We start from the raw sequence: 24,487 nt of genomic DNA on the forward strand, positions 1-24,487 counted from the left end.
GGTCAAGTAAGGTTCTACTAAACACAGGGTGCAGACAGAAGCATGATGTGACCATCATAGCATTTGTTGGCCTTGACACTGGACTCCATTATGAAACCTTGGGTGAGAGAGCAGATGTCCATGCATACTTTTAGGGGACTGAGGGAACTGCTGAAAGAACATCTCTAATAAAAGGAGTGGGATGCTAGCTTGGCAGGATAAAGAAACACAATGTGCTTGGATGGCTCATACATCACAAATACAAAAAGTGTCATGGATCCATTGAAGAGGTCGTCATACCTGAGTATGTTTTTGTTTTGGTCAGGGGAATGGACGAGTGGAAATCATATCCATGAGGATATTTTGATGAAGCCCAGATGTAGGAATATGTCAGCATTGTACATTTATGCAAGCTCGAATACAGTACATTTGCACATTTCATACATATCATGGGCATGGGATTATGAGACAGTGGACAATGGGCACAGATATGCAAAACGCCCCATTTTACTTCACTCTTGTGGGTTTGCCTCTCTTTGGTCAAATTAATCATTTTGTCATTTTCTGTCTTTGAGGTAATTTTGCATCTTTTTTTGGTTGTTTTGTGTCCTTGTAGACATTTTGTATCTCTTAATGATTGTTTTGCCCCTTTTCGTGGTTATTTTGTGTCTCTTTGCATCATCCATATGTGTTCATCTGAGTTACGTTTTGCAGGTGAGGAGCCGGGTGCCCCTGACACTTGGGCCCCTGTGCCTGGTTGGCCCATTCAGTAATCCATCCATCCACACGGCTGCCAAGCTGCAAATCACTGTTCGAGACCAACAGTCAACAAAACTGCCTGTGATTTAGGGAGTCACTGCTGTGTTTCCAGGAGCTTTCTAGGCACTAAGTATGGGTATTATGTAACAACCTGCTACTGTGTTTTTTAGCAGCGTTTTAGGCACCAAAACATGGTGTTTTGTAGTAAACTGTTGCTGTTTTTCCAGCGGGGATAGCGCTACAAAAAATTCCAGTGGGGGTTGTTCCCTCAAAACCAGGTATTTTAAGCCAAAATGTGATTTTTTTTCCTAACCAAGCAAGTGGTTATTTGTGGCTAAACATAACCACATGTGAAGTTTCAGTGTATATGTAATAACCTGCAAATGTAATGTATCCGTGGTTTGCAGAAATGTACAATGCCAACATTTCTTTCTGGCCAGTTGTTGCATGATGTGTCAGTATACACTAAATATCATGAGTAGAAGAAAAGCTGTAATCTTCTCCTGCTAAACCACAAAAAAAATATCCATTTCTAAATATTTAAATCCCATGAAATGTAACTTGTAAAAATGTTACTTTAGATTAACAGACACAGAGCAGTCATAAAGGCAAACCCTAACCACACTCTCCACCAATACATACATGATGCTCATAAGACCTAAAGACCTTTCATGCGTAATGAACTTTAATGTATGTCATTATATAATCTGTGGTTACATTCATGCCTGTAGGGCTTTATGACTATTGTTATTAAACATAACAGCGCACTAACCAAGACCTCTTACTATGAGGATTCATGTATTATAATGTGTTTATGTATGAAAACATATCTACACAGAGTGCTAATAAAATGTGCTTTTCATTTACTCTCATTTGAGACATTAAAATGACAGTGTGACTGTAAACTCAGGGAACTTCACATAAAAACAAAAGACAATGTCTTTGTGAGCAAAATGGAGGATGCTCATTCATTACAGTAACCTACCTTCTGACTGTTACAAGGTTACACAGCTAATCTAACCGCACAATTAATTTTCTCATATCTGTGTCTCTTGATGAGTTTGCAAGACAGACAAAAACTCTATTGTACACTAACATCACAGCCCGATCTCATGCACAGTGTCAAGTGAGGTTACAATGTCATTGAATAGTTCAAGCGTTTAGCTTTGGGGACAGTTGGGGACAGCACTAATTTAGGATCGCACCATGGATGAAAAACTAGGACGTTCAAAGTGAGACCTGTTCACAGCTGTAATATTATTGGCCACAGTGGCTGTGTTGGATTACATCTAAAAAACTAAACACATATATTTCATTTTATGACACAGATTCATGTGTCATCACCTAAATACTGATATGTCAGCTGTGGTTGGGTGCCAGTGCAGCTGCTAACAAGTGGATGTTACCCGGGGATAATATGTCATCAGTATTTTACCACAGTTCTTTTTACCACTAGATAGTGTAATCAGCTTCTACTTAGTTATTTCTCAAAACTGTATTGTAGCCTAACAATAAACCTGAGAATTGTATCATTCCAAAACTATACGGATTCACACTTGTCTTGTGATTAAATGAAAATTCATAATTACTATAAACTTGTTGACCCCAGATAACCATACACAAGGTTGCTTATAGTACAAACACCATATATAGATGGGCTGGTGTAACAGCTGCATTATAGTATGCCTCTGCTCTGAACTGCATGTATGGTTTGACCTTCACTGATTGATAACAGCAGAGCAAATAGTTTCGCAGCTGTAGGCGGGACATACAGCACCACCAACAACCACTGGCCTCTTAAGAACACCTATCAGCCAGACATCGCACTGCAGTCTCCACATACGAGGCAACAATAAGCCTTGTACTCAGTGTGGTGTGTGGCCCGTGATGTGATGTTGCAATGCATCTCATTTCTCAGCATGGGAAATGTAAGTTGTAGGAAGTGGTGCAGGATCTGTGTAGCCATGCTCTTAAGCAATCTGCAAGTCTGTGTCCGATTCCGTTGTCTCCCACACTGTGTGTGTCCATTTCGCGCAAATAAGCAGATAAATCCACTGGTTCATTCAACAGGAAGTTACTTTACAAATATGGCGAATATGCACTTTTAAATTATATAATAAAAAGCCGTTTGCCATTAAGGCCCAGAGGCGTGCCAAGATGAGGTTGTATCCTCAACAGCTATCCTGTTATGATGTTGCATTCAGGTGTCTATTCAAAGCATGTGTTAAGTATGAGTTATGTTTGGTAGGAAGCGGCAAAATGAGCCTAGTGAGAGGAGTGTCGGTAAGTGAAGAAGTATTTATGCTATGAGTTGCTACGGGTGAATTAACTGGACAAAATGTGCACAGTAAATATATTAAATTCTGATGCTGCGTAGTTTATACTATAATCACACAACATAGGCTTTTAAAGTTGTAAGTGTATAAAAATGTTCAGTCAAATATTTCTAAATAGATTTTTTGTGTGTTTTACATACACATATTCACATTTCTAAATACACTGCCATTTAAGCGAAGACCTCAAAATCACTTTTTGACAACGGTTCCCATATTCCCCACTCCCCTCAAGTACGTGAAAGCAACATCAGTCTCGTCCCGCCTTCTGTTTAACCCTCCCAGTCTGTGATTGGGCCAGTGCGCCATCTATCACCCCTCTGAATGGACAGTTCCAAAAACCGAGTCACGTTCTCCCTCAGCCAATCACAGCGCCGCGTTGCGATGACACCGTGGGATTCCGCGAAATTGTTTCTTGGAGTTGAGAGAAGTGCTGCTCGCAGTGAAATAGGACAAGTTGACGCATGTGTGGGAGCGCACAGAAAGGCGGAATAAACGCAGACACAATAGGCTCGGCTCAGTCGGGAAACGGTGCGTGTTATTTTAGCTTGAAGAGAAGAAGCTCCAGAGGGAGAAGGAGAAAGGAAGAGAATCAGAGTGCTATCTTTCCTGTGGGGGGTGTTTATTTATCCGCCCTGCAACCTCAACAAGAAAACGCAGCCTTTGCGGAATAGTCACATTGAAGACGACACGTGTGGATGCTTAACCACATGTTTCCTGGGTGGACTGCGGTCTAATTTCTTTATTGTACCCACCCTTTGAGTACATATCTACTTTATTATATATATATTTTCTGTTCTCCAGCCGGAGCTGTTGTAGTGATGTCAGAGGTGGATGTCTCTGCAGACTGTGACCCCAGCCGACCACCGGGGCGAACAGAGGACATGTTGAAAGAGACCCAGGAGAGCAGGACTTTACTGATGGTTGCTATGATTTTACTGGACTTAAACAAATGCAACCCAAACGCGATCAGCCCAGGGGACAGTAAGTGCAGCGACGCCGGCACACAGGAGAAGAAGGATGAGCGGGGGAGTTGCCGGTTGAACGCCGGGGACAGCCGGGGCTCGGTGGCACCCAAACAGCCCCGGAGCAAGAGGGCGGCTCCGGCCACAGCGAGGCAGGAGTCTCCTGAGAAGAGACACTGCTGTCCTTTTACAGGCTGTGGGAAGATGTACGGCAAGTCGTCCCACCTCAAAGCGCACCTAAGGGTGCACACCGGTAAGTGGAGGAGGGCTCGATTGTGTTGACTACAGTGAAACTGCTCTGCGTCACTTCTGCCTTTATTCCTCATTTCCCACGCATGTTGACATCACTGCTAAAACTTTACTGGCTATTTCAAGAACTCTGACAGTGACAGAGTGATGTCATTATAAAGTTATAATACTGACACGTGATGTGTGATGTTTAACACTCCATGTTGTGTCTGTGTAATGTGACATGACGCGTGTAAGTGAGAGACCACATGTTTCTGGAAATGAATAACAGATTATTGGAAAGGTGGTCCCATGAATTTGTCCCTGCTGGGGGGTGTGACAGACCCGGCCCAGAGGCTGGCCGGTGAGGGGAGGCTGGTGTGAGAGAGATATGGAGGGTGTGCGTTAATGTGCTGTTGACACGCAGCCAGGAGGCGATCTGGGAACACCGCGTGCCACCGCCCATATTTGTGATGCGAGCTAGATTGTGCAGGTGTGATTATACTGATACATGCCATATCCAAATAATGCCTCTTAATGTTTATCACTCCTGTTTATTTGCGTTGTCTGATATGCGTTTACATGTATCACGCGTAATGCTATAAATAGCGCGTAACAGTGTAATAAATGTCTTGGCTTATGATTCACATGCAGGTCACTGCGACACTGTTGCCCCCTCATGTTCTTGTCCGGAGATAACCCTCCCTGCGCCACCATTTCCTCATACGTCATCTTCCTCCACTCCCCCTCGAGTCGGGTTGTAAACAAGGGCAGACATGTGGTTCAATGGAGCACATGTGGGGGGGTGGGGGGGTGGGGGGGGCAGCCATAGTTTTCTATTCACGAGGCTCTTATCATGACTCACTATTTCTAAATCAATATGTCCTGTTATTGTTCCGAGAAAATGTTGTTTATGCAGGCCTTCCCAAAATTTTGTGAATCCTGTACTCTGTACTTCATCCTCCCACTCCTCCTCCTCTCACGTATTTTGTGTCTCTGTGTCTGTTTGCTCTTTTTTTTATTCATTGCCTGCCCTCCCTCTGTGAATGGTTACGGATAAAAAAGATGGTTTCGAATTAATGTGAATTAGCTCAGACTAAACAGGTTAGGTGTACCCTGATAAAGGTTACTCTAATGTTTGGTGTGTGTGTGTGTGTGTGTGTGTGTGAGTCCTGGAGACCTCATGCTTATATGTAACTTGTTTTACCACTTTGATACTTTTGAACTGGTGACATGAGTCAGAAAATTTCCAGAATTATACAACAAAAGATGCATCACTTCTGTCTGGAGTCTCTGAGACTCTGCTGTAAAACACAATTATATCACAATGGATCAACATTTAAAGGAAACCAATGACTAATTTTTAGCACATACAGCAGTGGGGTTTGTGGGTCCCCAAAAAAAACTTTTTTTTTTTGTCATATTTGTTGAAACTGTCAGTATATCCTGACAGTAGTACATGAGACAGATAATCTGTGAAAAAAAATCAGGTTCCTCTGGCTCTTCCTAGTGATCCTTATGGCATTTGCAAGAATCCATCATGCCTGAATGAAAGCAGCAAATCAAAACCAGGAGGAGTCTGTAAAGCGGGATTTATACCTGTGCTCCAGCTCTATGCAGAGCCTATGCCATAGCCTACATGTATGGCCTACGCTGTTGTGAGCATTTGTACATGTGCGGGGGTGTGTCTGTGTCACTCTGCAGTTACACCTCCAAAACACTAGTTGGTGACAGGGTTTCTGTGAAGTGCTGTAAAATTTAGTTGATTCAAAACACACATTGAATATGGCTTAATAGCAACAATTTCAAACACAAGTACATAAAGTGGCTTCACTATAACTTGCAGGATTCACAGACAAAGCATTTGTCCTTTGCTGGACACATTTTCCCCACAAATACAACATGCTAAGGTTATTAGCACAAGCCTATGGCATTTTACATTGTATAAATTAGCCTAGCCACTAGCCAACTTTCCTCCATTCATATTAAGCCAGGGACAACAGCAACATTTAACAAACATATCATTACAAAACTCGGCTCAATTACAGCTCACAAGGTTCACCGACAAAACAACTGTCATACTAAACACGTTTTCCAAAGAAATACAAAATGCTAACATTGTTAGCCCCAGCCTATGGCATTTTACATTGTATAAATTAGCCTAGCGATGAGTGGAGATTTCTTCTTCTCATATGAAACCTGGATAAATCCCAAAGTATAAACTGGAGGTCTGCGCTGTCTCAACATGTAGTTACATTTCCTGGGATGTGCACGTCAGGCAACAGCATACAGTACGGCGTAGGCTCTGTGTCAACGCAAAGCCTACACCTGCGCCCAGGCGTCGATTCGATGCAGAAGTATAATCCTGCAGTAACGCATGTCAATCACTGCTTGTGCACAAAGTGGCTGAGAAACAACTACCAGCAATGAAAGATCTTCCCATCCCTGCTTAATCAACGGCAGCGTACACGCCAAACACAAGTAAACAAAATAAGGCTTCTGTGAAATGGAGGGTAAGCTTTTCTTTGACGGTCTTCTGTTTCCTTGTCTTTGCTGTGTGTGCTGTTGTTGGCAGTACAGTGTGTGCGCTAGTAGTGATTGCCATGTGTTGGAGACTCCTCTTAGCTCTGATTGCTTGTCTTTCATTGAGGTGCGGTGGATTCTTGCACTAGGAGGAGTCAGAGGAACCTGATTTTTTCACAGAGTATGTGTCACACGGACAGGATATAGTGGCAGTTTCAACAAATGTGATTAAAAGTAACGTTAAGGGTGAAGCTTATTAAATAAATGCAGGCAAAGCAAAGTCCTCAAAAGTGCTTTAATACAAAATTTGTGTGTGTGTGTTTCCTCAGGTGAGCGCCCCTTCGAGTGCACCTGGCCAGACTGCGGCAAAAAGTTCTCCAGATCAGACGAGCTGACGCGTCACTACCGCACACACACGGGCGAGAAGCGCTTCAACTGTCCACTGTGTGACAAGTGCTTCATCAGGAGCGACCACCTGACCAAACATGCCCGACGACACGCAGGATTCCATCCCAGCATGCTCCAGGGCTCAAGTGTGGCCAAGAGACGCCGCTGCTCCGTGTCCGTGTCCTCCTCTGACTCTGGAGACCAAAGCCCCGTTGGGGTGTGAGACACACCCGCAATACTGTACATATATGTATACATAAAGGTACATGCAATAGATACAAAGGCCTAAACAAACATAGACACACCCTTATGTGTAAAGGCGTGTGCATCTTGACACAAATCCCATGAGATCAATCAACTCAACCAGTCAGACCACTACTTAAAAAGTCTTCTATGCATGTAACATTGTGCAACAGCAAACAGAAACATATGTCTGAACCTGAGTGTAATCAAACTAGAACTAGACCCCTCTTATTCCCGCAGGTGGTTGGAATTTATTGAGGGTTAATCAGGGTCTGTCACACAGGTTCTACTTGCTTTGCCATTTGTAATTAATTTACTTTGTGTTGTGTGAGTTGTTTTTTTTCCCTGGAAGAGACTGTAATCCAAGAGGCATTCATGTACATGTATAGTTTCCATTAACACTACATGTGTTTACTTTGCATCCCGATTTTTATTTGCAGGATAAGATATTCCTAGTGGGTTAGGACGTTTTGGGAATAGTCCTTTAGTAAGTTTTATTGTTTCATATACACACTCATACTTGTACAGTCACTCTCCAGTCCAGGACAAGGCGAATGTACAGTATAGCAGTATTATCATGTAAATAGATTCAAAAGATTCACTTCCAGATGGTTGATATACTCAGTATACTGTAGTTAATTGTTATTAGAGAGGAATAAGACAAAGCTATAATATAGAGAAGTGCAGCGCTTGGGTATTTAATTTCATATATTTGGCTATGGACATAGTGAATGAGGCTTAATGTGAGCTTGTAGGTATAGTTTGTTTGTACAGATTGTTTCCTGTGTTGAAACATAAATGTTGTCACATCACGATAACGTTGCAATTAATTGCACCAAAGTACTGTAGCAGGACTTTGGCAAGACCATAGCAAACCTCACGCGGAAAATACATTTCAACATCGCTTTTTCAGGCTCAGATTCTGCCAGGAAAACACAACAGGGTATAAAGCCTTTAAAAGGGTAAAGTTGCAGACTTTACTTTTTCACTTGCAGTTGATGCTAAGACCACGATGATTCACGTCCAGTTTGTGAACTGTAAACAAGGAGGTCTGTGCCTTTTGAAGGGATTTTGTAGCAGAGAGGAATTTCTACATTTTCAACTACCTGAATGAACATTGTCAGATTCTTTAAGTTGATATTCAGCGATACTTTGAATATCAACGACTGTCTCTTACGCCAACAGTGCCAGTTGCTGTACATTTAAACTAACTTTTGTTTACTCTGTATGTGGACTGCATTTTATCAGGGAATAATGTTGGTCATTTCAGTCAATGTTGCACCCTCTGGTGGTGACACGGAAGCACAACATTTCTCATAACAATACATCATCAAACTTGTTTTTTTTATTTTCTGAGCTAGCCTTTTGCAATACTAGCATTTTGAGGCAGGTTCTGTTGATCAGTTTGTGAATCAATCAATTCCATCATGTAGCATGTTTGTATGTTTATTTGGTACAGTGTCTTTTTTATTTGTCTGGTAATCTTTTGTAATAATACTAACGAGGTGAGAGGTCTTATTCGTCCACTACAGGAGCCAGAAACATAGATGTCATTAGTTTTCTTTTTATACTTGCCACTTTTAATGCATTCAAACATCCAGATAGTGTGTAAGGTTAGGTGTAGTTAACCTTGTAGGACTCAAAGTACATACATTTGTAAAATAAATAAATGCTGTTTTTCTTTCGTGGCATTATGACAACTGTGATTAGATGTTGGTGCCTTTCAGGTTGAAGCCCTTTTACTTCTGATGCTACTGTACTGTAATCAGGGACTGTCAACGCAGACCCAATGTTATCGCAATATACATAGCTGTAATAATTACTGCTCAAGAAGTTTTAACATTAAAATTATTTTTCTTTCTAAATATTTGTTTGGCATATCTGTCCCACATCACACAACCATGTCAGACACTGTATTTCAGACCTTTTATAAATCAATATGTCTCTTCTGTAATGGTGCAGAGAAGGTGTAACAACACAAACAGTAAGGCAGAACAGGAAGTGCTCCATTAGCTTTGTGTTTATTTATTGTTTTCATACACCGCACATAACAATAACATTGTTAAATACTGTAATGGAAATGTTTACATTACAAGAAAATCATTTAAAAGAAAACCAAAGAAAAACAATTATCACCCGTGTCTATGTAAAAAAAAAAAGAAAAAAAAAAAAGCATAACTTCATAGACGGCAAAATGCTCTTCAAATAAACTAAATGATCAAGATGGTAATAAATACACACGTCTTTTAAACTTCTCTGTACTTAAGGCATACTCTAATTGCAAATTATCAACTGATTTTTAAGGGAGGGAGGGAGGGAGTCATAAATGAAGGGAATTAGTGCTCCAAGTCAGTGATCCTCGATGTTGCAATTACAAATCATTTTCCAACCTATTAGTCAAAAGAGACAAATAGATGCCACCTCACTCTTTATGTCTGTATATGTGTGTGTGTGTGTGTGTGTGTGTGTGTGTGTGTGTGTGTGTGTGCATGCCTGTGAAGGATGAAAAAGGGTGAATCTTCCTGCTGTCTGAACCTGTGTGCTTGCATGATGGTGCATGTTGTGAAAACAGAAATGGGAAGGAAGGAGTGTGCAGCGATCAAGAAAAGATACAGTGGAGCGGGGCAACATTACAGTGTGCGCTGAAAGATCTAAAGGCTTCCCGCCGTCCCTTTGGGTTTGATATTGTGAATCTATCGCGAGCATCATGTGTTGGAGGGTCGCTTCAACGATATGTAATCTTCCCTTTTGACACAGTTCATTTCAGATAAGACACTGTCACTGCTATGCAGGAAAGATTACACAGATATGGGCCCTAAAATATATTAAAAAAAACACAATAAAAATGTGCAAATTCAAAACAATACAAGTCAAGCTAGTGCCGCAACAGCTGGCACGTGATTGCACAATGAAGATAGGGCAGAAATCAAATGTGCAACAAGCTGATTCCTTATTATTTTCCATTCAGTTATTCAGTCCAGTGCTCTTCATGCAGTTTGTTCCTCAGCCATTCATGTTCATACATTCATCCCTTAACTCCGTACTCAAACATTGCAAGCCAGTAAGGCAAAAAAAAAAAAAAAGCAAAAGTGTTAAGGGTGGTGTGAATGAGAGAAACGACCTGGCCTGTGCTACATAACAACCCTGTACAGTACAGTGAATACGGTACCAGATATCCTCTATTTGGACACTGACACCACAGCCCACACTTTTAAAATATCGCCATGTCAACACATACAATCATACTTATCCATCAGGTTTAAAAAAAGAATTATAAAAAAAAAAAAAAGGAACTACAAAAATGCAAAAACGCAACCCAGAATCCAGTAAGTTAAGCAGAACAGTTGAGTCAGCAGTTATGATGTTTCTTATTCTTCAGGGAAATGGAGTTCATTAGAGCATTAATTTATAGCATCAATTTACCGTCTGTTTACTGCCTGCTAATATGTTACATCATGTTCACCAGGAGAAGGGCTCTCAAACACAAGTGCACGTCCTACCATAGGAGGAAACCACCACTTTTACTCATATTTTAAATACATATTGAATTTTTTTCAAATGTGTCCCTTCTCCTGGATTTTAAACCAAACACTATATGTTAATTTGATTATTTCTCATTGTCATTATCATCATAGCACTGTCATTACAATACTCTACCAATGCTTCACTGTCACCACTGTGGCGGCGAAGTAAACTCACAGCAGATGAAGATTGGGGGTTATATTGTGTGGATCGGGGGAAAGGGCATGAGGTCAGAGGGGTGGGGTTACTGTATTTGACAGGTGGTGGAGGAGGTTGCCTGGCAGCACATGCAGGTGGGGTTGACTGATTTGGGCGGGATCAGATCCAGGTCCTCGTCGTCAGGGATCTCGTCTAGGCGGTAACCATCTTTCAGCAGCTGGATGTTCAGATCCTGATTGATTTGCTGGAGAGAGGAGGATAGACAGAGGAGGGTGATGGGTTTGAATAGTGTTTCCCAACCCCAGGGCTGCTGACTGCTGGGCCACTTCCTGTTACTCCCACCATAACTGGTTTTAAATTAAAGTAGGTCATTAGATTATCAGTCCATCACTAGTTACTCGATCTGCATGTGGTTTGCAGAGTTATTCTGCCAGAACTGAACCCAACGGGTCCAGACATTTTGACATTAGTCAAATAAAATGTATGAAGAAATTTCTCTGCGCTGATCATCTGCTTACACGCCTGTCACGTGCTGTAGGAAGATACACAATGCCCACTGGGGACTGAGACAAAGCCAAGCTAATTGGTCCATTATTGTGTGGTCATTATTTTGAGGACTTTATATCATTCTGTAGCTTCATAGTAGTGAAGTGACCAAAATGTGGTCAAATAGGCATGTTTTACGGTCAAAATGCTATTTTCCCAAGCCGTTCTAAAATGTTTTCCTAGTGTTCATGACCTGATGTAGGTTTCTGATGACATTGCCTCCCCACCCCCCTAATGTGCCTCTTTGTGAGTAAGGAAGGCCTTCTTTAAGAATTGTGTGTTATCAGTCTCCCAAATAAGCTATATTCCGCTAACCTAGTGGTTCCCAACTGGTGGGTTGTGGTCAAAACGTGGGTTGTGGTCCGTTCTGAATGTAAAAATCACTTTATTTTTAGTACAGTGAATTTCCTCCTGTAGAGTGAGAGACTAACAGACAACTACTTGACAAAGACAGCAATCTAGCTCAACAACATGGCCAAACCTGAGTATGATGCTGAATGTATTGAATTGTGTGAACGTTAAACTATTGACTAAGGAGAAATCTGGACCCTGTGGCTAGACCAATTGGGAACCACTGCTCTAACCCACTAACCTGCACAGAAGCTCACCAATGTACTGCTGTGAACGCCAGGTTAGTTTGAGTGCAGAAGTCACATAATAAGACTAACTTAGAAACCAATTGAGGTAGCAGTAGACCACTCCTGTGTTCTGTGAGGTAAAATTACTGTTTTTGTCAAAGGAGCCTGTTGACTTTAAAGAGAGCAATATAACAGCTTCAGTTTTCAGACAGAAAAGGCTGCCCGACGGCAGGGTAAAGCAACAATATACCACTTAATATGAATAAGTCTTGTTCAAAAAATGCAAACTAAGCCTTTCAGTTCTTACTGAAAGTCCACTCTAACTTCTATAACACTGCTTTCTGCTGATTGCTGAGTGGGTGTTTCCATTTGAAAAACTTAGAAAAGAACGCACGTGAACCTGCCCTTTAAATTAACCTGGTGAGCTAGTAGTCAAACGTGGATGAAATTTATCAATAATAAAACTTCAGGTTCTGGTTGAAATTGGGTCTCAAATTTTTCAGTACAAGTCAGAATGAATCAAGTCAGGTCCAGTTTTAGGTCCCAACTGTAGTAGTGGCTTCCTGTCACTGTCTAACAAGCTTGCTAACATGACTTTAAAACAAAAGAACATTGACAATTTAAAAGACCTTGTACAAATAGTTGAGATGGTTGGATGAGAAGATCGATACTACTCTTATGTTTGTACTATAAATATGATGCTATAGCCAGCAGCTGGTTAGCTTAGCTAAAAGACTGGAAACAGGGAAACAGTTGGCCTGGCTCTGTCCAAAGGTAAGAAACTCTGTGTACCAACACGTTTATAACTTAGTAATTCACAAGTTATATTTTCTTTGCTTAATCCATGCAAAAAACAGAGGTGTGTTACTGTCGGTTTAATGTTTTACAGGAGGGTTTGTGCCAACAAGCACATTATTCTTCTGACTTAACCAGATTTATACAATAGTCAACTTTTAAATCTCATTTTTTTGAGCTCTTGACTTTGGCTGCATAAAATTTACAGTGGTAACCATGGTAAATAAAATTAGGGCACTTTCACAGATGGCTGTAAGGATCATCACTTGGTGTTTTGTCACGAACGTGATGACTAATGTCATGCTGTGATTTTTTTTTTTTTTTACCATTATTTGTATTAGCTGTCTAGTCTACTGTAGATAGACTGGACTGTTCTGTACTGCTTAAACAACAACCACTATTCCATACTTTGTCAGCTACAGTACAATCTTACTGTTAAAGAGCTTTAAAGAGCTTGTAGAAAGGAAGAGGGGGCAGTGGCCAAACTGGGTTACAACATGAACTGTATATTAGCTGATTATTTCAACATGGTAGCAATAAGATCTGAAAACTTGTGGTGTTCATATAACAAATAATATATCCACAACCCTTCAGAGACAGACGTCAGCAACAGCATATGGATGGAGACGGTGGAAATGAGTATTCCTCTGGGGAATAAATCTGATGATGTGTTTGTGATTTGCACTTAAATTGGCAGCAGCTTTGAAAACAGGATTTCCAGGAGCAGACACCCAGTGATGACATTTCATTTGTTTCCCGCTCTGTGTCTCATGCACATTTGTGTGCAGGTGCGTCTGCAATGTAATGATGCCCTTGTAGCAAGCACACACGCCTACAGAATTAACATGGATGAGCAGGATGGATATAAATGGGTTTGCTTCGAGACTGGCTTATAAAGGCCCCGCTCCTAGCCTTCTGACAATCATATGAAATGGAGGGAAGGAGGCGAGGGAGGGAAGTGAATGAGAGAGTAATGTAAGGTAAAGAAGCAGATATTTGCTCCATCACATATTAGGGCTGCCACGATTAGTCGACTAATCGATGACTAATCGACTATCAAAATAATCGGTGAATATTTTAGTAGTCGACTAATCGGTTTGAGTCATTTTTCATAGAAAAGTACTAGAAAAGTACCCCAAAATACTCTTACTGCAGCTTCTTACGTTCAGATATTGGCAGCTTTACACACTCTCCTGTGACAGTGAACTAAAACCCTTCGGCGTGAGTATGAAACAAGACATTAGATGACGTAATTTTGGGGTTTGGGCGAGACAGACCGACATTTTTCAACATTTTAACTCATTTTTCGATGAAATGATTAGTCGACTAATCGAAGAAATAATCGACAGATTAGTCGACAATGAAAATAATCGTTAGTGGCAGCCCTCTCACATATCTCACCTCTGCAGAGGAGTATCCCGACGATGAGTATCTAGACATATCAAAGTCATCATCACTGAAACAAACAAAAACCACAAGTTAGCTTTTCATTTCTGTTCTTATGTGTCAAGTAGTGTATTAATGTGTGTGTTTGTGTGTGTGTGCGCTCACCTGTCTGTGTCTAGGGCCACCAGGGGCTTCTCATCTGGGCTCTGGTCTAAAGACGAATAGCCTTTATTTGGCACTACCAACCTACGGGGAGGGAACAGAGGAGAAATGATCAGAGGAGCTGAAAATGGGTGTAACAGAAGATAACAGGAAAAGGTAGGGGAAGGAAAATAGATTCACAAACAGGAAGGGGTGAGTAACACTGGCGGAGATGCTGAAAGAAAAGGAAGGCGGGTCTGGACGCCACATCACAGCTGAACTACAGTAACAACAGAAGCATGAAAGAGGTCTGATTTCTAATTTGGACATCTTACAAACCCTAAATCAATAAAACTACTCTCTTGCCAGCCCCACTGACAGACAGAGATAATGAACATGAGATTACAATCCATCTTGTCAAGCCCGTGAAAACACGTTTCTAATTTTACTCATATAATCTATATTCAGTGCACTATGACGTAAGACAAACAGAATCAGTTGACAATTTATTGGTGATGCTGCATGTGTGTGAAACAAATACTGGAATTTATTATAAAATAGAATTTATTTTAAGTTGAACTCTTTCTCATTTTCCCCACTAACCTCTCAGGCCTCAGTGCTCATGTCTTACCGTGTTCTGGCCATGACGTTGTTCTTCTTAGGCTGCTGGTTGACTGGACTACCTACAGCATTGCCGTTCTTCAATGAGCCCTTCCTAGCCAACTCTCTCTGTTTCTCTGCACAAGAAACACACACAGGAAATCACACACCAGCTCAGCTCCAAAATGACACACAAACTGCACAAAAAAGTGATGGATTAAAGTTGAACCAATGTCATCAACTTCTAAGAGAAGAATTAAATGCTGCAGTTTGCTTATTATGGGTCTCCTTAAAGTTTCATGTAGGAACTTTTTTATTTCTACCAAACTACACCCACTAACTGTATCACCACGCAGAAGGAAGAATGCATCTACTCATGGACAAGAGGCTCTTGCTCATGACAGAGATGCTCGCAAGATGACATCCCCCTCAGCTGAGCTTTGAGGCGAGCTAGCTCAGTTACTAGTCATAGATGCACGCTTCTGTCTGTTTAGTGATACAGTTGGCAGGTGTAGTTTGGTAGAAAGAAAATAGTTCCTACATGAAACTGCTCACAACAAGGTCTGAGGATTATCTTTAGTAACCAGGTCATGATTTCCAGAAAAGAGACATTGCTGTTCAATTTTTCAAATGTATATTTTAGTGCTTTGAGCACCACAAGCCATCTAGTTCCATTATACTGAAGAGGAGGCAGACATCTCTACAGCTGATATTTCCAACACTTCACAACTCACACAAACACACAATCATCAGGTGTGATGATTGTGTGAAGCTAAAGGAACTGGACTGAATTCTACTTGACTGTGACATCTTTTCTTTCTGAATATGATGACAAACTCAAGGCTTTGCAGCACAGTGCAAGACATGACATCAGGGTAGATCAGTTTCTGTTTACTGGAGGGATTTTTCTCAGTGGTCATCTGACCGGGAAGTGATGGTGACACTGCTGATGAGGCTGAGGGGGTTGTTTAATTTAGGTAATACAATAAATTACAAAATCTACAAAGCATGACACAATACATTTAGAGACAAAAGACTCCTCATGTGACATCAAACACTCTCGCCTCCCTTTTCTCCCTGCTTTGATTTTCACAACTGGTCAGGTGACAAATAAATAACCAATGCTTTATATCTATTCTGAACCAGCGCTGAACTTAAGTTGAAAGATTCGTGACACTGGAAAATGTTGTATCTAATTTAGACTGAGCCACCAGTTAATGGCATTACACTTTTAATCCAAATTAGTTTTAAAAGGCCATCAAATGTAGATTAGCACCTCAGGGCCACAAAGGCAAAGAGACTGGTTAAACAAGCATGTGTGATTAAAGGAATATGCTCCAAATGTGTTTTATAGACAGGACATTTTATGACAGTGTTAACATGCCATAAAAAGACAGAACAACAGAAGACAATGAAATACAAGTGCAGCCATCATTGTGGTTACACGTTCAACAAGTACGTTAGATGTGGAATGAAATGAATCTCTACAGCAGTTGCATTTTAATAAGGACCATATTCATGCATTTCTCTCACTCATAGTTAACTCCTCCTAAATATTTTTGCTGTTTTTAAACTGATAACGTTTATGAAAATAACTTTTTTGCCATATTTACTGAAACTGTCGCTACATTCACACAGTGGTACATGAGACTGATAAATCTGTGAAAAAACCCTTGTCCCTCCTCCTCATAGTGCTTCTAAAGGCATTTGCTAGAATCTACCACCACTGTTGGAAAACAACCAATCAGAGCCAAGGAGTCTCTCATGCAGCTGTCAATCATGTCAATCACTGCTCGTGAACTGTGGTCAAACTACCAAACTAAGCAGCGCTGATCAAATAAGAAGGCTTGCTCCAGCCAGTGGGCAGTGCTTGATTTTCACTTGACTGTTTTCAACATGGCTGCCGGGTCACAAACTTTCTCATTTTACAACTAAACAGTACACTAAAATATGTTGCTGAAAACACTTGAGGTGAGAAATAGGCAATTCAGTAACAAAATCTTGCAAACAAAAGCATTGCCTAGTGTGGCATTTTGACCGCAGTTGATGAGCAGCGGTTGACATGATTGACAGCTATGTTAGAGACTCCTCAACTCTGACTGGTTGTTTTCATTCATGTGAGGAGGATTCTTGCAAATGTCATTAGAACTTTAAGAGGAGGCAGAGAAACATGATGTATTTCCCAGATCATCTCTCTCATGTACCGCTGTGTGGATGTAGTGACAGTTTCAGCAAATGTGACATAAAGTTATTTTTTATAAAAGTTACCAACAACAGCTTTAAGGCTTTGTCGAGGAAAGTATAACAGTAGTAATAAAAAAGAAAGAAAGAGATGCTGCTGCTCATGACTGGACTCTGTCCAAGGTGCTGAAATGAGCCTTAAAGGACCTGTGGCTTTTCATAAACATTAGAGACTAAAGTCCCCAGACATTAAACAGACCACAGGGGCTAATATTTTTTGCCATGGACATCCATTCATAAGCTTAGCAATGAAGTAAAATAGAAGCTGAAAACATTTAGTCTATTTAGTATACACTGTGATAATCAGTTCATTGTTTGAGTTACTTTCCCGGCAAAAATGCCAAACCACTGCTCATTACAGCGAGGATTTATTGCTTTTTACTGTTAAACATTGGTCTCAATTAAATACTTTTTGGAGTATGGGACAGTTGTTCAGAAAAAAAAGCAATTTGAAGGAATCACGTTGAGCTCTGGGAACATGTAAAAGCTCTCTACAGTTTTCTACATATAGATAATCTGAAATGAATGAATATGGTACTTTTTACCGATAACTGAGCTGAGTACAAACACTAAGTAAATCACAGCATATCACCACCATTGTTGGGTTTTCTTGTGATAGTAAAGCTCTTTGAAAATTCACTGCTCAGATGCCATCACCTTAGAGAAAAATAATGCTGCAACAAGTCTCTTCCTCGTCTAGAGATGAAGCTACACCTGCACATAACAGCAGGTGACTCTTTCCAGGCCTTTAAATATACACATGATTACAGGATATGCAGATTCCCACAGGCAGATACTTGGCCTACAAACACCATAGCTCTTCCTCACCTATTTTCATCTGCAGGGGTGACGGCTTGTAGTTGATGGTGACAGGTTCCCCCTCTCTGGTGTCGGAGTCTGCCTCTGAGGCCGTGGACGAGGCCGGGTCCTGGAGACAAACGACAGGACGATGTGGGCAGAAAGATGAGCAGAAATGTGCATTACTGAGGCATGAGTGAATAATTGATGCCTTTTTGTTATGCATAATGCACCCTACTATGTACAGGCAATGTGAAAAAAAAACAGATCATAAATAGATAAAACATGTGAGGAAGAATCCCGCTCTATTTAATGAACACCTGTGTATGAAGCATTATACAGATGGCTTGTTTAAAAAAATAATTACACCTACATACTTATACTTCTGGATAACTAGATAAAGTAAACCTGTATAGGTAGGTTTTGGCATAGCTACTTCCATCTGATAACGTGGTCTCATGGTGAATGTAAAATGCTGAACTTAAAGTGATCCCTGGTTTGTTCTAGGAGGAGTCCTGGAAGTCCCTGGATCTAATTTTGGGAAACAGAGATTCACTTCTTATACCCACAGGTCACAGCAAAGGAGAAAAAAGACCCTATTAACCAGTGGCCACATGACGCACGGGTATGAATGGAAGCATGGGGCCGCCTGGAGACAGCTGCAGGTCAGACTGCTTTGGGTCTAGTCTGGCTCTCTAGCGTCCCCGGCCGTGGGCAGGAGAGGCCGCCCTGCAGGCTGCAGTAACCCAGGGCCCCGCTACAGGCCACGGAGCGCATCATTTACACTGATTTTCTTTTATATTATTTTCATCTACAGATAGTGCTTTCACGGTACATACAAGCACGTATCTGTGATTAATAACCGCTCAGTAATCCCGTCAAGGCGACACTAGTGGCGTTTAGCCGGAGCAACTTGCTGCATGGATGCTGAGGATGTAGCAGCAGCAGCAGCAGCAGCGTTGGGATGGGATGCTTGTTTTCGCCAGACATGACGGATGCTGCTCACTACGCAGCAGACCGGACGCTGCTTGCATTACACACAGAAACAAAACCGTCTGTCTACGAGCAAATCAATTATCCTCTGACACGCTGCACTGTCGTTTTAACCTTTTACTGTGGCAGAAAAAAACTTGCTGAAAATGCTAAACGGCACATCAGCCAATATTACGCATGGCAGGTGATGGATCTGTCGGGATCCCTCAGCGTAACATTATGAATGGAAGGCCTCAGACATTAAACACCCCAGATAAACATTGACACACAAATAGAAACAAACAACAAAACACTGATTTATTATCTCCGATTGATAACAGCCTACAAATGTGACTTACCAGCGGCTGCATCTCAGCCTGCATCTCCGCCTCCTGCACGGCACTGGGCACTTGAAATCTATCTATTTCTTCCATCATCTTGGCAGCGCGCCTCTTTCCTCCCTGCTCCTGGAAACTAACTGTGGGTTAAGTGGTCGCTCCGACGAGTTCTCGCCGAGATAGTGGGTGATCTCAGATTTGTAACAATCTCTGTAGTTCTCCGGTGGCGAGCTTCATCCCAGCAGGCAGTATGTCGACGGTGGTGTGACCAGTTGGGTGACGGTGACTCCACCACCCACTTCCGGGTAGGGTATCCCAAGCTGGGGTCCGGGGACCCAGAAGGGGCCTTTTTGAGAGGACCAAGGTGGTCCCCAGCAAAGAGAGGAATAGTGATGGACAGTAACTCAGCTATTGTACTTAAAAACAGTTTTGAGATGCTTGTACTTGACTTATATACTTTCTACTTTTACTACATGAATATTGGTCCTTTTACTCCACAACATTCAACATATAACTTTAGTCGAAGTAAGTACTTTGCAGATTGTGATTATGATACAAAACAATTAACAGATAAATGATGATGACTTATTGAATATCAAGATAAGACTCACAAGCTTCCCAGCTAAATGTAAAATAACCAATATTAGACTCATTTACCAGCTGCATCACTAAAACGATTTATATATATTAGTGCATCAATAACTATAATCCAATAAATTTGATATGTAATTGCTCTGAAATGGGCCATCTGGCATAATGAGTATTTTTTATTTTTGGTACTTTAAGTCTATTTTGATGCTAATATTTGTACTTAATTAAAATTTTGAATGCATGGTGTTTTCCTTCTGACAGACTATTTATACCCTGCGGTGTTGCTACTTTTACTTAGGTAAAATATCTTAGTCCTTCTTTCACCTCTGGCAATAGATTAATGTCACTGTAATTTGTAATATGAAGATATGATGTGAGGAATTCACTATGATAAGTTATAACTATGTTTGTGAGGAAACCTGTTTTATTTGTTTCTCCTATTTATTTGTTTATTATTTTTGTCTTCCTTTTTGCACCTCTGGAGTAACAGATATGTCCAAAATAAAATATAAAATAGCTCTATACCATATCCAAAGCCAGCTCAGTTGCCAGAAGACAAAGGTTTGCATTGTGCATTTCTGCCAACTATGAACACATTACATTTGTGCATTTAATTTGCATCATATTAATGTTTCTTAAGTGATGAAATACTCTTACCGGCCACTTTATTAGGTACACCTTGCTAGTACGGGGTTGGACCCCTTTTGCCTTCAGAACTGCCTTAATTCTTCATGGCACAGATTCAACAAGGTGCTGGAAACATTCCTCAGAGATCTGGATATTGACATGATAGCATTACGCAGTTGCTGCAGATTTGTCCGCTGCACATCCATGATGTGAATCTCCCGTTCCACCACATCCCAAAGGTGCTCTATTGGATTGAGATCTGGTGACTGTGGAGGCCATTGGAGTACAGTGAACTCATCGTGTTCAAGAAACCAGTTTGAGATGATTTGAGCTTTGTGACATGGTGCGTTATCCTGCTGGAAGTAGCCATCAGAAGATGGGTACACTGTGGTCATAAAGGGATGGACACGGTCAGCAACAATACTCAGGGAGGCTGTGGTGTTTAAACCATGCTCAGTTGGTACTAAGGGACCTAAAGTGTGCCAAGAAAATATCCCCCACACCATTACACCACCACCACCACCAGCCTGAAGTGTTGATACAAGGCAGGATGGATCCATGCTTTCATGTTGTTTATGCCAAATTCTGACCCTACCATCTGAATGTCGCAGCAGAAATCCAGACTCATCAGACCAGGCAGGGTATTTCCAATCTTCTATTAAGTTTTGGTGAGCCTGTGTGAAATGTAGCCTCAGTTTCTTGTTCTTAGCAGACAGGAGTGGCACCCGGTGTAGTCTTCTGCTGCCCTAGAGATGGTTGTGTGTGAAAATCCCAGTAGATCAGCAGTTTCTGAAATACTCAGACCAGCCCGTCCGGCACCAACAACCATGCCATGTTAAAAGTCACGTAAATCACCTTTCTTCCCCATTCTGATTCTCAGTTTGAACTTTGGCAGGTCGTCTTGACCATGTCTGCATTCCTAAATGCATTGAGATGCTGCCACATGATTTGTTGACTAGCTATTTGCGTTAACAAGCAGCTGGACAGGTGTGCCTAATAAAGTGGGTGGTGAGTCTATGTAGGGGGATGATGGATGTTGTGCCACCTTGGCGAGACAGATGCCAAGCTGCAGACCATGCACTGCTTGAGACAATCAAAACAGGCTGTGTTTCAATGAGTCATTGTTGTGTTTCCATTGGCTTTTCGTGTATCTAATGTGGGTGTTTTGTAGTGACCTGTGAGTGTTTTTCCAGCATGAGACATCATTGCTTTTCTTTCTGAAATAGTTTGAAATAGTTTTTTTTTCACTGAGACATCGCTGCTTCTCCAGTGGGAATTGTGCCCCCAAAACTGGGTATTTTAAGCCAAAATGTGATCTTTTCCTAACCATAACCAAGTGGTATTTGTATCTTAACCTAACCACACATTAATGACGGCATTGTTCAGTGTTTCAGTGTGTATGCACCATAATAATGTGCAAATGTAATGAATCCTTGGTTTGCAGGAATGTAAAATGCCACAATTTGTTCTGACAATTGGGTTGTCAGAGTGTATTTATGATTGAGAGGTTGTCTCCACACCGTTCTCAATATGGAGGTGGCTGAGATGGCTGAACGGCGCCAACAGTGCTAACAACGGCAACAGTGCTTACAGAGCTAATGGTGGGGGTAAACAGAATAAGGTTAATACAATTCAAAATTTTCCATCGATTCGACTGGTATCCTTGCAGGTTATTCAGACTGGGTTTAAAAGAAACACCAGATTGTTGGAGGTGTAGCGGGGTGGTGGGTCACTTAGTCCATGCACTGTGGTCATGCTCAACAGTACATGGCTTTTGGACTAGAGTCCATGAGTACATCTCAGAGGTTGCGGGGTGGATTATGAGTTCTGTCCTGTTGTGTATATACTTGGAAATCCTCAACCCACTGACCACATCATGAAACCCCTAGCAAATTGGATTCAGACAAGTATTTAAATTGGTAAACAGATGAAAATGAGAAAGTGGAAAACTGTAGAAGGCCCATTATTTCAAGAATGGTTGTCAGAAATGGATAAAGTGGCAGCTTTTGAGAAAATATTCTAAAGCCTGATAAACGAGGTAGAGAAATATAATAATAAATGGGGAATGTTTCTGCGGTTCCACTCACTACGGGGGGGCCAGTGAACACACTTGTCTGAGCATAGGGGGAGTGATTTTGATTTTGCTAAGTACCAGGCCCATAACATACATCGTCGGTAGTGCGTACAGCTCTTGTTGAGATTTTAATGAGTGCAGGAGGGTGGGTGTGGCGATGGCACATCCTGAAGAAATATACTGTATATACATATGGACACCATTACACTGACACTATTTTGACACTTATCGTTTATGTACCGTGAGTGGACATTTAACAGTGGTACGGTTGGACTCTGACAAGTTTACTTACATGTCATGTTAATAGTGTTGTTTTGATTTACCTCAGTTTATTGTTTTTATCATTATGGTTTATTTGCTTTAATTTTATCTATTAATATAAGTCAATCCTTGTCTATTTTGTTTATTTTCTGCCTGGTGATTTTTTCCTTTTGAGGTGGTTTGGTGTTGTTGAAATTCAAAAAACTTAAGTTATAAACAATTACAACACACAGAGATGGATTGGACTTCATTCTCTGCTCCTGACTTCACTATATTTTTACATAGCAAATAGTTGTTTGCTGCTATGTTAATTCTTTTAGTATCTTCTAGAGCTCTTTTAATTGAATAAATGAAGTCGGTTGATCCGAGGATTAACCATCTCCATTGTTAACATCTTTAAAAACAAAATAAATCTTCTTGAAAGGAGTCTCTGTTCAGGCAGTCATGATAAAAAATGCAGCGTTTGATGTTCAAACTCCAGCAGGAACCTTGTGAATGAGTGAACACACAAGACATTCTTTTATTACAAAAATACTAAAAAGATCAGATGCAGACCGCTTAACATCCCATCATTCTGAAAGCCAATTAACAATTGTTTTCATCCAGGAATTTCAATTAAAATGGAATAAATTACTCTATCAAATGAACAGCTGGGAGCCAATTAATTACAGAGCCAGAAATGAGTTGGACAGGGACAAAACACACATCTAACAAAAAACAGCAGTGATATTTGTAATGGGGAATTAATTTATAACCTGCGTGGTCTGTGATAGGGAATGTAGGTCAAATCATCATCCCGTCTAATGACATTAATGAAATTGAATGTTTGGTTTCCTACTGAACAATTAGGATCACTTAGTTTATATGACTTTAAACAACCTCAGTCACCAATCAAGGCGCTGTGGTACAGCCATGACAGCGTTCTGCCTCATCACTCAGTGTCCTGTTTCCCATGAACACATTTACATGTACAATGAACTACAATTTACCTGTTCCTCACTTGAGTATACATAACACTTCACTGCATTTCAGAGGGAAATGTGCTTTTGAATCCACCGCATTCATCTAACATCTGCAGAATATAGTTACTTTACAGATTGTAATTCTGAAAAAAATCATATGATCAACAAATAAAATATGATCCACTGTTTTAGATTAAACGACCCAACAAGCAACTCAGCTAACCATAAAATGATGTCTCCATGTTCATCAACAGTAATATTCCAGTAATATGACATACATGATAATCACACTGGCTGTTGTGCATTATGAGTGCTGTTGCTTTGTAAGTAAATTTAGCTGATAATACACAAGTATAAGGGCATAAATATATATAGTGCAAGCAGTGTGGTTGCACTGGGGCCCCTGAGGTTGGAGGCCCATAGAAAGAGGGCCCTTATGAGTGATTGCTACCTTGAAAAAACACTTGCCATTGGCTATA

General features: G+C 40.9%; 2 protein-coding genes across 2 annotated transcripts; one reads left to right on the plus strand and one right to left on the minus strand.

The window, feature by feature from the left end:
- Nucleotides 1-3,483: 3,483 nt before the first annotated feature.
- klf9 (Kruppel-like factor 9) lies at nucleotides 3,484-9,282 on the plus strand. Its single transcript, XM_050050582.1, has 2 exons — nucleotides 3,484-4,289; nucleotides 7,117-9,282. The coding sequence occupies exons 1-2, from the start codon at nucleotides 3,893-3,895 to the stop codon at nucleotides 7,395-7,397; spliced, it is 678 nt and encodes a 225-aa protein (XP_049906539.1). The 5' UTR covers nucleotides 3,484-3,892; the 3' UTR covers nucleotides 7,398-9,282.
- Nucleotides 8,975-19,762, minus strand: fam219ab (family with sequence similarity 219 member Ab). The gene is made up of 6 exons (XM_050050584.1): nucleotides 19,515-19,762; nucleotides 18,214-18,313; nucleotides 15,176-15,281; nucleotides 14,569-14,649; nucleotides 14,419-14,473; nucleotides 8,975-11,342 (listed from the first exon to the last, which is right to left on the minus strand). Exons 1-6 carry the CDS (start codon nucleotides 19,590-19,592, stop codon nucleotides 11,184-11,186), a joined length of 579 nt encoding a protein of 192 aa, XP_049906541.1. The 5' UTR covers nucleotides 19,593-19,762; the 3' UTR covers nucleotides 8,975-11,183.
- Between the last annotated feature and the right edge of the window lie 4,725 nt (nucleotides 19,763-24,487).

The sequence above is a fragment of the Epinephelus moara genome, chromosome 8 (assembly GCF_006386435.1).
Source record: "Epinephelus moara isolate mb chromosome 8, YSFRI_EMoa_1.0, whole genome shotgun sequence".
Taxonomy (NCBI): Eukaryota; Metazoa; Chordata; class Actinopteri; order Perciformes; family Serranidae; genus Epinephelus; species Epinephelus moara.